At 30.1% G+C, this 16,291-nt stretch overlaps 1 protein-coding gene across 1 annotated transcript; it reads right to left on the reverse strand.

The window, feature by feature from the left end:
- Nucleotides 1-5,134: 5,134 nt before the first annotated feature.
- Nucleotides 5,135-8,521, reverse strand: LOC111636741 (patched domain-containing protein 1-like). Its single transcript, XM_023382061.1, has 7 exons — nt 8,444-8,521; nt 8,297-8,352; nt 6,614-6,937; nt 5,979-6,143; nt 5,656-5,900; nt 5,235-5,567; nt 5,135-5,154 (listed from the first exon to the last, which is right to left on the reverse strand). The coding sequence occupies exons 1-7, from the start codon at nt 8,519-8,521 to the stop codon at nt 5,135-5,137; spliced, it is 1,221 nt and encodes a 406-aa protein (XP_023237829.1).
- Nucleotides 8,522-16,291: the final 7,770 nt, after the last annotated feature.

Below are 16,291 nucleotides of genomic sequence, written 5' to 3' on the forward strand. Positions count from 1 at the left end.
CGAGATATGACAAACGACACTATACATTTTCAGCCAATCAATCTTTAGCGACCAAAATTTAGTCGCATCGAACATTTTAAGAAACAAAGCTCCAGCGAAATATAAATAGTTTTCAAAATGTACAAGAGTTATTTTGCTTCAAATTAGGTAAACAATATCTTGTTCTTCCACCACTTACAAACACACACTAACATTTATAAATACAGAAAAAATACCCTAATTTTTTCATTCTTCGACGTTTAAAAATCTTTGAGTTCATTACAAAACATTTTTTTCTCATATGAATCTAGAATTATTTACACAACACCTTTTTATATTCGATTACTGAATAACTGAGAGAATAACATTCATTTTACCCAATAATTAGTTAATTAATAAATTAAAACATATAAGAATTCTATTATGGAATGTTAAAATTATTTATCTTACCGTTAGAAAAGGCAAAAACAGATAAATTGGACAAAATTATCAGAGAGAGAATCAGAAAATTATTCATGTCTCCTAACGAAAAGCCAACACACAGTCATAAAAAGATATTAGAAAGTATTTTTGCGTGTTTTCATACAAGAAAACCCCAAAGAAAATCGATAAATTGAAAACTATTATACTAGGACTGTTATTTTAATCGCATAGTAAACAACTTACTAGGACTGTTATTTTAATCGCATAGTAAACGACAAGTTATTTTAATCGCGGGTACATTTGATTTAAAATCAATATTTATATACTAGAAATAGCTTTATACACGATATATTGTGTGTAGTAAATAATTACATTTTAAAATTGCCTACTTTTTTAATTAGGAACAAACCTGTATCGAAATACTGTTTATCAATAGTTTTATCGCTAGCGTAATGGAGAGTCATATAATAGCAATATATTATTTGATTAGTTTTATGTAGTGTAATATAAACAATAATAAAAAAACGAATTATATTTGTATTAAAAATGACAAAATAATTCGCAAGTACAAAATTTCCTCACAGGATACTGCAAAAGTATTCTTTCATTAACTGAATGTTTGATTATAGTTCCAAATGTCACATAAAAGAATGTAATTTACCACGCACAAATTAACGCGGACAAATCTTTTTTCTGGTGTAGATGTTGCTTTCAGGGCACATTTATCTGCCATAAAAATTTTTTACGATTTATTTTAAGTTTTAACTTCTTTATTTATCGATTTTTTGCAATGTTTTTATTATTAAAACTACTGAGCAACACAAAGATCCTGTATTAAATTTATAACGATAGGTTTATCAAATCACATCAATTTAAATGTATGTAATAATGAACAATTACTGAAAATAATTGGAGAATAAATTGTAATTCCGTTAATGGATGAAAAAACTAATAGTTATTACTTTATTTTTTCGTGTAATTATTTCCAATTAAAGATATTATCTTAACGATGTATATTTTATAAAATTTGACTGTAATTACACTTATTCATATAGGAATACATTCATTATTATATAATTTAGATTTAATATGATGTTGACAGGATATACCTTTTGCAGAATAGGAGCGGAAAACTAGGACTACTCGTTGTAATTGCCTAGTGAGAAAATAAAATTAGAAAGGGGTAAGTAGTGTAGGATTAAAGGGGAAGTAAGAAAGTGTAGAAGAAAAGTAGGTGAAAAAAGAGTTAATGAGCTCCTGCAATGCGTTTATTAAAATGAAATAGCTACAGTAACACTATATGTATATATAGACGATATATGTATATTTGAAAAATGAATATATGTATATTTGAAAAATGAAATCATAAGCAAGCTGTATATTTAAAATTAAATCAAACAAGTGTATTATTTAATTCGGACGGTATAAAACCAGTTGTATCCAAAAGTGAAATAGAATAAAACTTTAAAATTATGAAATTCTCAGTAATGGATCATTTTGCATTCAACTTAATGTAATTAAGTAAATATTTTTGTTTTATTAGCTTATATATTATAAAAAGAGTAGATTGAGAATTGAGGAGTTATGACATTACAATACAGAACACATGTATCGTAATAATCCATCGCCATTGCTGATCTCAATGCATAGCGAGAGGCATTACGTTTATTTATCAATATTATCAGTGCAGACAATGCTATTGTGTTTCAATTAAGCAATCGTTTCTTTTCTAGAAGTATCTACATAGACCAAAACTATTCATTTTCGTTGAAGAAAGCTGACATTTTAAGAAGATAGTCATTAAGAGTCGAATTGTGTTGCTTATTCCGAAGGTATATGAGAAATATATTTAACCTTCGTATAACAGTAATAATTTCGTGAATCGTTCTTGCTAATTCATATATATCAAATAGATACCAGAGATATATCTACTGATTAATAAGTTTTGACAATACTATTATTTTTAAGAAACGAGAAGACTTTCAATTAATATTTTATTAACATTGTGAATAATGTAATATTACAATATTACAGAACATTGTCAAAATTCATTTGTATTTTTATTTTATTACTATGTTTGATAATATAATTTTTACACGATATCATTATAAATCAATAATTAATTTCTCTATTATTGTTTTGTAATATTCTTTAGAAACAAGTACAAAAAAGAAAAATGATTGTTTATGTGACAAAATGACAGAAATTGGAAACGATTTAAACTAATCAGGCCGAAAGATGACTGCTTAATTATTAATTATGAAGTTCTGCACTGTACTTCATATTATTTTATTAATGCCATCATTTTTTACAGTGATTCTATCATTTCGGAACAGATTGTATTTTAAAAAGATGATGTTTAATGGAGGTGCGATTAATTTAAACTTACTAACGGATTTCTGCACATAGAATTTATATAACAAATTTTGACTTCGAATATCACAGGTAATATTTTAAAATGTCACTTTCGTCAGGTCTTAAGACTTGCCAGTTGTACATATTTGCAAAAACTCGCGTATAATAGTCATGCGGTTGCTTTAAATATGAATCACAAACAAAACACTCCTGAAGAGTTAATTAACAATAAAACATAAAATACATAAAATTAAACAAACATTACAATAATGAAGTAATTTCGCATTTATTACGTAAATGAAACATATATTACAACAAAATACTAAAATTCTACAGTAAACATACTAATTGTTGTACAAAATATAAAAGGTAAGTAGGCTGGATCAACATACACTTGTAAAAATAGTAGACCTATTATACTTAAACGTAAATGAAATCACAGATGAAATTCANATAAATGGACATGTATGTCCCTATATTTCACTTTTTCGCCAAAACTACACATCGCACATGAATGGTGTTTGTATGTGGTGGTAACCCCAAGTCTCCATTCGTGCATAGGGGTGGTTGCGTCTCGATAGCTATAAGGTGCGGGAGATATGAGGCTGAAAGTGGTTTAAAGTGGCTTTCTATTTCGAATGTTTTGTTCGAATTTTTCGAATTTGTTCGAATTAAATTCGAACATAAAATTCGAATATTGGTTCGATTATAGAACTTTATAGAATTTTATGTTCGAATTAAATTCGAACATAAAATTCGAATATTGGTTCGATTATAGAACGATTGTAAACGTTCCAAAAACGTTAAAAATAGTTCGTTTGACTTGACGTGAACAGGAGACGTTCAGAAATAGAATCGGGACCATGTCTCTAATTAGACTGGAAACGGGGGATCTAATTCTTGCATTCTGTGAAAACGGGTAAGATTGACTATAATGTAATTATCTTAATCTTCACTATCGTTACTTTTTGCCTGATAGTTGTTCTATTTTGAAATTAAATTATTTTGATAATTTTATTATAGATTTGAATGAACGAGTTAATGCAAGCTCTTATAATGATTGGTACAAGCACTTAAATAAATTTTTTTTTGACTGTTCGCTTTATAATAATAATTTTTCTTTTAATATTGGTGCCACAGTAATGCAAATCAGATGTAATTCACTTAATTTTTTACAGAATTATCGCAGAGAAATTTGCATGTATTGTAAGAATGATCAGCTATTGGATGCTTTTCACGTGATTGCTAAATGCTCTAAGTTAGAGAAAATTCGGGAAAGTGTGTTTAGAACTTCTATTATTCCGTTGGAGAATTTTTTGGAACTTATTACTAATATAAGTAATTTCGATTTAATTAATTTTGTTCAAAAGATTAAATTATTTTTTAGGTAATCTCTGTTGATTTTTTATTTTGTTTTAGTGATCCCTTGTACGGAGTGACGTACATCGTTGTTTATTTTGCATATCCGAGTATTCGTTTTTGCCGAAAGGTGGCATTTGTTTTTTCTTTAAAAGTGTGCTTGTGGCTAAGAAGTGTTGGGAGACTATCCACATTTTGGATAAGATAATTGAATCCTTTTTCTTTTATAGGTCGGTGTAATTAATGTTTTTTTCTTTATATAATGATGTTTTTGGTTGGATAGTTCTCCCCATGATGATTTTTTGTTATTATGTTATATGTTTATATTTGGATATTTGGCTTTCAGATATTTATTTTCAGATATTTATTTTTGATGTTTATAATAATACTTGTATAATTTTTATTTTGATTTATGTATATGTTAATTTTCTCTGTAATAATGGATGGATGATGATATTTTTTTGTATAATGTACATGTAACGAATTATTGTATACTCCGCATCATGGGCTCTGCCTAGTATGTCTAAATAAATAAATAAAAAATACTTTTTGCCCACAAATAAAAACCCAGCGAAGCGGGTCCTTGCAGCTAGTATCGTATAAAACTAACTGCCCATACAAGTTAGTTTAAAACATGCCCAATCCAAAAAGACCCAAAATGGCGGCACCAAAAATAAGGTAAAACCAGACCTACATATGTGTATATACCTGTTTCATAAGGTATTATTCGAGTGATTGCTTTTGTCCAACCTCTTCGCATCAGCCGCAGCACTGATATTTCAATTCTTCATACCAAAACATTCATTTTCATTACTTTAGTATAATTGTGCATATAGGAAGAACGTCAATTATACAAGAATATGTAAGTACTGTATAGTAATTTTAATGTAAATGAATAACAATGAATTAAAACTACAAGATTCTTAGATCATATTCAGTCTACATTAAAAGCTGCATATAATTTGAAAATTATAAATATGCCACTGCGCAAACAACACTATTTGTTTATATTTAAAATCTATTTCTCGATACTATGGGCTGTCCGTATTATATGATAATAATTTAAATAAAATGTGTTATTTAATTTTATAAAAGTAATTTAATGCAAACACATTTACCTGACGTCTGATTCCAGTTCACAGGTGCACAGTATAAAGCATGCAGATTTCTACTTTCTCTGTAGCCGCTTAACACCAGACATCCTCCAAAAAACATTAGCTGATATAGATAAGAAAATACAAAACTAAATGCCAAATAGACACAGATTATTCTAGATACTGAATACGGTAGTGTAAGACCAATAAATGATGATGTCACATTTGTCAGTGTAGTTATGGTGACTGAAGTGGCAGCTTCTGAATATGTGTCAGCCATTCGTTTCTCTATACAATCTTCTGGATTAGTTTTCTTAAAAGCTGACAACATGACAAAGGAATCGTCTATTCCAACACCTAAAATGAAAACGTCGTAATATGTAGAATACCAAACGGAAATTAAAACAATTTTCATTAAAAACTATTGTGATTAACAATATCAAACCTAGAACGACTAAAGGAACGAGCGTATTCATGTCTACGTACTCCATACCAAATAGCAACAGCAATCCAAACGCAGTAGCAGCACCTAAAATGGATGATAAATATCCGGCCACACCAATCCATGGTTTGCTACTTACGCAGTCGGTAGTCATGCAAGTTAGGACAGCAAAGGAACACACAATAAACTGTGAAATAATTATACTTGGTAAATTATTCACGGTTAAAGTATTGAATTCTTCTTCGATGCTATTCCCAGAAAGTACTGAAATTTTTATTGTTTCGAATTCCAATTTATTTATTAATTTTAAGAAATTTTCCTCCCACAATGAAGCAATTTCGTATTTCGTATAATTGCCGCTATCAATAAAATACAGCAGTCGCACCGCTTTGAAGTCTTTGACAACATTATCTTTATCTGTTGTGACACCACCTAAATTTATAGCAGAAATTTCAAGTTTTGAGGATTTCGAATTTATATCAATTGGATATCTGAAATATAACAATATATTTAATAATATATTCAAAATTTTCAAAACCTAATATACTAGTTTCTTAATTTAAACGAAAACTTATAATAAAAGAAAGATTTCTATTCAATTTAGTCTGGATTTAAAGTTTAGTAATAAACATTTTAGTTATTATATTGCATAACCACAATAACTGAGAGCGAAATGACAATGGAACACAATTGCCGTATGTATAAGACCACTCATTGAATACTGTAGCAGTCGATTCCTTCACTCTCTCAACAGTAATGTGGAAATTTATGGACTTTTTACACGGTAATAAATGCAAATATCGACTAGAAAGGCATACTTTTAGCAGTTTTTCAATGTGTTACAATGGCATCTTTCTTCAACATAATATTTTTATTAAGAAAGATATTTATTGTACAACGCTCCCGCTTATTTGAATACAGTAATCTTATAACTGAATTGAATTACATAATTAATTCATACCTTATTTTGAAATTTCCTTTTTTGAAATCCACTATTCTGCTCTTCATCTTCAATATATCATTTTGAATACATTGTCCGTCGAATTTACAACAAATATCAGCGAATTTTAAACTTCTACCATTCCACTGTATTGTCATATTGCGTATTTCTTGATCTAAGACATCTAATTCTTCAAAAGTACTGTTTAAAAACATAGATTGTCCACTTTTTGCAGTTGCAATTACAGCTCCATATTTTTCAAATTCGGTTGATCGTAGAATATCATAATTTGTGTAATTTTCTGGATACAAATTGTCGATTACGGATTTTGCCTGCACGATTCTACTGTCAGAATTAAAGAACAAATAATGGACATTTGTAGTTAATTTCAAACGAAAAAAGCCAGCTGTTGAGATGATTGTAACGAAGATAGGCACAAATATGAACCATAACGGATATTTTGCGACTCGATACCCAAAACGACGGAAAATTTCCGATAATTTGACATAGATAACATTGCAATTTCTACTCTTACATATAGCCATAATGGAAAGTGATGCTTTAATTAATGGTAAATTATCCGAAAATTAGATCTGTAAAAAACGGTATCATTATTTTATAAGCAATATTGATTTATTGTTAAATTAATCTAATTATAAACAGTTTGCATCAATAGAAATTCTAAAAATTATTTACATTTTCGAATGGCTGAATAATTACTATGTCATACTACCACTGTAGAGGTACTGGAAAGAATTCGCAGTGTGTTGTAAACACCATAGGGTTTTATCGAGGTTTAGAATGCCTGGCCTAATCCATTGTCATTTAGCTATCCTTAATAATCTTTCTGAACTTACGATTGTGAGATACGAGATTTTATCATAATTAGCGTGGGAAATATATTTAGTTATTTTTTTCCTAATTGTTTACTAAAAAGAAAGACATTCGACACTTTTTACGAGAATGAAGGAAATCAACTTTTTTCCCCAAGAGTTTATTTTTTCTGTTTGTGAAAAGATCTGATTATTTACCCTTCTGTAAGTCCCCACACAACCTGTCAGCAGAGTTGAATCGACGATTGCTATTGGTCAAAAAGTACGATAAAAAGGGCGATTTTACCGCCCTTCTAGGTAGTCTACGAATGAAGAGATATGCCTTGCAGACAGCAGAATAGAAATATGACATTGTCACATAGATGACAGGCAAAGAAAATACATATATATGTTGACCTATATATTAACAAATAAAGATATTAGGCGATCCATAAATCTGTATTAATATTTTACTTATAGTGGTGCAAAATATCATATAAAATTCTGAAATATGTAGACACAATGTGTATTTCATAAGAACTGAGACTTAATACGTAAAAAATACAAAGGTGTATGACATCCCAAAACTGTTTTTCATTATTGAATCAAATAAAATTTTATATATTATGCACTGTTAAAATTAATAAATTATTTTATCTGAGTTAAATTTCTATGGGTGCTTNTTTTTTTCAGTTTACAGCAGTATTTATTACACAAAATTTAAGTAAAGCTTAACATGCCGATCTTGCCCCGATCTCCCTTATATATAATAAAGGTAAGTGTACAATGTGCGTGTTGCTAAAGCTCAAAAACGAGTCCCGGTACGATCAAGGGAGTTATATGGTATGGTAGCCCTCTATCCCTTATCCATGAAGAAGATTCCCGTTTTTACCTGAAGAGCGTGCTGTTGAACATATGAGGACTGGAAGTTTCGCCCTCTAGAAATTTCTAGAATAGTCCAGAACATTCGAGCGTATTCGAGAGCATTCCACAACATTGCACCCTATTCCGGGATGTTCTGGAACGTTCGGGAACATACCGGGCAATTCCTGACCATTGTGGAACATTCCAGAACACTATCGACTGTTGTGGAATGTTCTGGAAGATTGTGGACCATTCGAAACCTTTTTTGTATGAGTTTGACTACCCATTGGTGGGGGTATATAAAGCAAGATCCGTCGTGGGTTTGAACGTCAGTTTTTTTTAATCAGTGATAAAGTGGTTAATTTAAACTCAACTGCAGCGCAAACCGATAAACGATAATAGTATCTTTCCCGTATGAGCATTGAAATATAATTAAAATAGTAACGTCATCGTTGATTCCTCTAATGAGACTAAGCGATCTCATCGCCACTAACTTCTGAATCGGTAGTTCTGACGTTGATTGGTCGAGCATTAAATCAACATAGAAAATATAGGAACTTCACCATCTGTGGCTGGCTGTGTTGAGTAGCTCGTTCGTAAAACCTAATTGTTCGAAAAGCGAGACGTTGGAAACACGAGGTTTACTGTATTTATAATAATACATTCAAGTTGTATGTGTTATTGTAAAATTATTTTCTATGATTCACCCTTATGTTAAAAAAGGATCTGAATCAGAAAGTTTAAAAATGCAGTGAAATACAAAAGAGAAATATTTGTAAAATTGCAATTATCTTTCTTCATTAAAGATTCTGAAGATGGCATGTAAAACATATGTTAGTGCCTTCTGAAATACAGGATAGAATACATCAGAAGAATATCGCACATAGTATATGTTGCATTATCTCATGCAAATCCACATAAATTCGCTACACGTTAGCACAAATCACAATTTTAATTTATGATTATTATAAGTTTAGGTATAAAAACATAATCAACAAACTTCGATTCCTAGCAAGGGGCCCAGTGTCACAATTTTTTAAATATCAGTCGTAGTAATAAAACAAAAGTCTAGACAGGACAACCATGGTGATAATTATTATTTACAAAATTGTCAACGTACACTGAAATATTATCATACCAAATTCGGTTTAATTCAGACTGTGAAATAGCTCTGAAAATTGTTGAATAGGGAATACTTTAAGAAGGATCATTCGCTAGAATGTAACAAAAACATAAAAGAATAAAAATACCTTTAAAATTTTAATGATGACAGAATAAGTAAGTAAAAGCAATCTGAGTTATATTACATATTATTACTAATTCGATCTGTGTTGTTTAACAACTGTGATATTACATTTGATGTGTTAGACAGTTGCTGTTCTTCTCTACTATTTTTCTTCTTTCTGATAATTAAAACAATATTATCCCAAATGTTAAGCAGAACAGGTAATAAAAATAGTGCATGAAATGAAGCAAATAGTGCTGTCAAAAACACAATCTTAAAAATGTCGTGAAATATACGATGAGGACTAATAAGTGCAGACGAAATTCCTAAAATTGTCGAACCTGTAGCTTGAATAATAGGATGACCAGCAATTTGTAAGGCATGTTTCATTTTCTCTTCCGGTGTATCCGCTTTACTACATACAAAAGCGCATGATATATGAGATACGTAGTCAACAGAAAATCCTGCAAGAAGAGTTAACGTAAGCAAAAGAGGTGCATTAATAGTTACTCCCCAGGCAGAAGCGTAGGTAATTGTCGATGTGACAACTGACGCAACACTGAAGCTAACGCAAATTACACAGTGCAAGTTTGGAATAAATAAGAAAAATATTACTATTACTATCAGGCAACTCGCAAAAACACATTGAATTATGTATGGGAGAATGTTTACAAATGAATCAACAGCTAAGAATTCGTAACAGTAAATAATCACATTCAAACCAGATGAATCGATCACATCATGTAAATGATTAAGAAGTTCAATTTGTTTAGCGAAACTATCGATCGTCTTAGAATTTACAAAAAATCTAGAAGAAATGATTGTTTTCTTGTCTTTATCGAATACAATATCGTTCTTGAAACGTTTAGCGAAGTTGAATTTGAAGAATACATCATGGATAGCTTTCACGAAGTGCTCAGGATGGCTCATATTGTATTCCCTTAACAAGATCCAAGAAAACGGATTTTTAGCAGATTTTATAAAAACTCTTAACCATGATTCAGTCAGGTTATATCGACTCATACCGGGAACATTTTCTAAATCAACTATCAAATTTTCAATTTGCTGTTGTACTTTTGGATTCGAATAGTCTACCGGTGCATTGATAACAACTTGTATTCTATCTCTGTATTGAGAAAAGTACTTGAAATTATCGTCGACAAAATTGATAGCATAAGAATTTTGATGAAATAAGTTAGAATATATTAAATCGTATTTTATGTACTTCGTGAAATATATTCCGAACGATATAAATATAATAAAACCGATAATAACAATAAATTTTGTTATTCTGTAGCTCAGTATTCTACCTAATTCGTCTCTGTAAAAATTCCACTTTTCGGTATTTAAATTGGATTGTCTTCTACTTGAAAATCCAACTGTTATTATTCTCATTAAACCTATAAATGTAAAAATATTCGTTAATTACTTGCAATATATGCAATTTTTATAAGGATAACAAAAGTACAGTCGACCCCCCTATAACGTACGTTCCTATAACGACAATTCCTGTAACGTAGCGAAAAAATTGTAGAAACTTTCGTATAAAGTACCTCCTATAACGTCGTTTCGCAACAAGATTGATAGAGTCTGGACCAATAGTGGATGAGCAGCCGAACTACTTNCATTACAGGATAAGCTATGGTTTTTTTTAAATAGATATACAATGAAATAAGTAAAGAAAAATGCAAACGCACCTATTCGTTAAGCAGATACACGTGAAGTTGTGTAAAAATAATGCACTTCTCACCGGATTTACAGTAGCAAGACCTACACCCAGACACAAAACAATTATTCAGCACTCTGCTGTTTTTTTTCTGGTAATAAAAAGTTATAAAAATGCTTGAAAATAGAAAAATTATCTAGTAAACAAATAAATAATGAAACTCCTTTGAGCCTACATAACGACTCGAGCGCCAGATATCGGCAATCTGGCATATTAACTCCACATAGATGACTCCTAAATAAGTTGCAGCTTGGAAACTCACTAGGTCCTTTTATCTTTAAATGCATCACTATTTGTTAAAAGGAAATAACCTGTTTTACGTTATAGCTTAGAGAATAACTAATCTATATTCAGACGAATATGTTTATCTGTATCCTTCAAGGATGTGGAGTAACAGGTTTGCTGATATGCATCTCGTATCGTTAAGAAAACCGCGCAGTCTTTCAAAGCCAGTTTCGTTAGTTATAGTGTAAAAAAACGCCACTGTCTTAGTTTATTGCAGAATAAATTTTGTATTAAATTAATTAATTTAAAACTTATTGTATATAAAAAAATTCCAAATAAAACATGTACTTTCAATTACTTTTTGATTGTACAATTTTGTAATGTATTTAATATTCGGAACACGAACTCATCTATTGTCTATTCTTACAGTACTTATATAACGTTTTACTTAAATAATGACCACATTCGTTAAAGAAAGTTTCATATTATGTGACCTTCATTTATTAAATAAATTCATGCTTAAAACGAATGAATAGTAACAATGTTTTCGGTATATAACACAGAAAATGCGCCATTTTTTAGTCAATAGGAAAGAAATGTTATTTAATAAATGACATTTTATACGAAATAAAAGTCAATTGTTTATTTTAGGCTATTTCTTGTTGTCACTTTTTTATTTACGTCATTTTATATTGTGACTTTTTTCATATTACGTGTCATTCAAATTGTCATATTTTCATTTTATGGCATTTTCATCACTTTTTAAAGTAAAACCGATATTATTTTTTACAACACCGATTAGTCATTAATTCCGAAAGAAAAAATTATTCATAGTTAAAATTGCATTTATTATTTATCTTTAAAATTGCTTTTCTCCGGTGATTATTTTATATTTTTCTTATTTTGCAAGTTTTCCTTATAATTCTACTGCGTGTATTTAATTTCCATTGTGTTGAAATTATTTAAATTCTTTTTAAAAATATGCTGAATGTTGTGTTTTTTTAAGCAGCCTTACGTCAGTTTAAGTTTTTTTTATATAAAAATAGCTACTGTGCTGACTATACACGTTAATTTTTTTCATAGTGTTACGTAATTCTATTGCTTTACCACGCATTACCTGATAGTGAGAGCGTACGTAACTGATCGTCAGCCGTAAGCGTAGTGTCTGGCACGATAATATAAATCTATCTTTAATAAATTAAATGTGTGATTATTACACACAAAGCTTGAGACTGTTTATGTGTTCATTCATAATCAGATCTATTCACTCGTTCATTTTTTTAGCACACTTCTAATTTGATGACGGCCACGTTCGATTGTGACGGTGCAAACATAGTTACACCGTCAGAATCGAACACTTCTTGTGTCACGCTACGTATCTCCGTAACGAGATACGTAACGTGACGCAAGAAGTGTCTGTGTGTACACAGCTTAATACCTAAATAAAATCTAGTTTTGCATGGAATGTTTTTTGGGGCATCCAGCATTCATGTCTTGGGATACTGTATCTTATCGTACCAAATCAAAATAAATTTTAATCATATTGAAATTATCGAAATTAATTAAATAATTGCATATAATATATTATCCAGGTATAAATCTTCGAATATTTAAGGTGAAAATGTATAAAATTAATCGAGAACTTACCTTTATTATTTACCTTTAAGACTACGTAATGTTTGGTTGGTGTTAAACAAGTTTTAAAGTTGAATCGAAAAACAAGTTTGTCAAATACTTACTCAAGGTCTCAGTACAAAAAAAAACAATAATATTTGAAATTAAAATCACTTTTCAAGAAAGGTGCATATTAAAATGACATTAATCATTAGTATTATTTGATCTGCCTGTTTTAATATTAGTTGTAGACAAAAGTAAATAGGTAATATAACTTCGAAGTTACGATAATGTCAGTGAGTAAATGTCACCTGACCACTATCCAAGGAGGAAAATTTTATTTAAAATATTTTAAATTATACCCAACTATGAACAATACAGTGAACAATTATAGATTATAAAAAGTGAAGGAGGAAACAGCCGAATGGCCACAGCGATTGAAGCTTGTTCCAACTGCCCCGAAGGCCGCCTTTCAAATTTTTACGGGTGGGTGTCTTCTCGCTGCCTTAATAGACTGCATTTCCTGTTATTGGCATGACGGAGTCAACGAGGAATAAGGGTAAAACGTTGTTTATAGGGGTAAGAAGGGCGTCGAGAAGCCGAATTAATTTAACAATACCACTAATGGAATGCGACTAATGGAAGAGTGCATAAAACCCAACACTGATGGGTTCACATCTCATAAAAATAATCGCGAAGTTATTCGCGTTATCTTATAGTAAAATACAAAGGTGTATGACATCCCAAAACTGTTTTTCATTATTGAATCAAATAAAATTTTATATATTATGCACTGTTAAAATTAATAAATTATTTTATCTGAGTTAAATTTCTATGGGTGCTTAAATGCATTACAGGATAAGCTATGGTTTTTTTTAAATAGATATACAATGAAATAAGTAAAGAAAAATGCAAACGCACCTATTCGTTAAGCAGATACACGTGAAGTTGTGTAAAAATAATGCACTTCTCACCGGATTTACAGTAGCAAGACCTACACCCAGACACAAAACAATTATTCAGCACGCTGCTGTTTTTTTTTCTGGTAATAAAAAGTTATAAAAATGCTTGAAAATAGAAAAATTATCTAGTAAACAAATGAATAATGAAACTTCTTTGAGCCTACATAACGACTCGAGCGCCAGATATCGGCAATCTGGCATATTAACTCCACATAGATGACTCCTAAATAAGTTGCAGCTTGGAAACTAACTAGGTCCTTTTATCTTTAAATGCATCACTATTTGTTAAAAGGAAATAACCTGTTTTACGTTATAGCTTAGAGCATAACTAATCTATATTCAGACGAATATGTTTATCTGTATCCTTCAAGGATGTGGAGTAACAGGTNAAATTATTTTATCTGAGTTAAATTTCTATGGGTGCTTAAATGCATTACAGAATAAGCTATGGATTTTTTTAAATAGATATACAATGAAATAAGTATAGAACAATGCAAATACACCTATTTGTTAAGAAGACACACGTGAAGTGGTGTAAAAATATCGCACTTCTCACCAGATTTGCAGTAGGAGAACTTTCACCCAGACACAAAACAATTATTCATCATGCTGTTGTTACTTTTTCTGGTATTAAAAGTTATAAAAATGCTTAAAAATGGAAAAAATATTTACTAAACAAATGAATAATGCAACTTGTTTTAGCCTAAATAGCGACTCTAGCGCCAGATATAATGACTGCTAAATAAGTTGCAGCTTGGAAACCCACTCGGTCCTTTTATTTTTAAATACATCACTATTTGTTGAAAGGAAATAACCTGTTTTACGTTATAGCTTAGGGCATAACTAATCTATATTCAGACGAATATGTTTATCTGTATCCTTCCAGGATGTGGAGTAACAGGTTTGCTGATATGCATCTCGTATCGTTAAGAATACCGCGCACAGTCTTACAAAACCAGTTTCGTTAGTCATAGTGTAAAAAAACGCCACTGTCTTAGTTTATTGCAGAATAAATTTTGTATTAAATTAATTAATTTAAAATTAATTGTATATAAAAAATTCTAAATAAAATATGTACTTTCAATTACTTTTTTATTGTACAATTTTGTAATGTATTTAATATTCGGAACACGAACTCATCTATTGTCTATTCTTACAGTACTTATATAACGTTTTACTTAAATAATGACCACATTCGTTAAAGAAAGTTTCATATTATGTGACCTTCATTTATTAAATAAATTCATGCTTAAAACGAATGAATAGTAACAATGTTTTCGGTATATAACACAGAAAATGCGCCATTTTTTAGTCAATAGGAAAGAAATGTTATTTAATAAATGACATTTTATACGAAATAAAAGTCAATTGTTTATTTTAGGCTATTTCTTGTTGTCACTTTTTTATTTACGTCATTTTATATTGTGACTTTTTTCATATTACGTGTCATTCAAATTGTCATATTTTCATTTTATGGCATTTTCATCACTTTTTAAAGTGAAACCGATATTATTTTTTATAACACCGATTCGTCATTAATTCCGAAAGAAAGAATTATTTCTAGTTATAATTGCATTTATTCTTTATCTTTAAAATTGCTTTTCTCCGGTGATTATTTTATATTTTTCTTATTTTGCAAGTTTTCCTTATAATTCTACTGCGTGTATTTAATTTCCATTGTGTTGAAATTATTTAAATTCTTTTTAAAAATATGCTGAATGTTGTGTTTTTTTAAGCAGCCTTACGTCAGTTTAAGGTTTTTTTTTATATAAAAATAGCTACTGTGCTGACTATACACGTTAATTTTTTTCATAGTGTTACGTAATTCTATTGCTTTACCACGCATTACCTGATAGTGAGAGCGTACGTAACTGATCGTCAGCCGTAAGCGTAGTGTCTGGCACGATAATATAAATCTATCTTTAATAAATTAAATGTGTGATTATTACACACAAAGCTTGAGACTGTTTATGTGTTCATTTATATTCAGATCTATTCACTCGTTCATTTTTTTAGCACACTTCTAATTTGATGACGGCCACGTTCGATTGTGACGGTGCAAACATAGTTACACCGTCAGAATCGAACACTTCTTGTGTCACGCTACGTATCTCCGTAACGAGATACGTAACGTGACGCAAGAAGTGTCTGTGTGTACACAGCTTAATACCTAAATAAAATCTAGTTTTGCATGGAATGTTTTTTGGGGCATCCAGCATTCATGTCTTGGGATACTGTATCTTATCGTACCAAATCAAAATAAATTTTAAT

The sequence above is a fragment of the Centruroides sculpturatus genome, unplaced genomic scaffold (genome assembly GCF_000671375.1).
Source record: "Centruroides sculpturatus isolate CEXI.00-Female unplaced genomic scaffold, Cexi_2.0 scaffold874, whole genome shotgun sequence".
NCBI lineage: Eukaryota > Metazoa > Arthropoda > Arachnida > Scorpiones > Buthidae > Centruroides > Centruroides sculpturatus.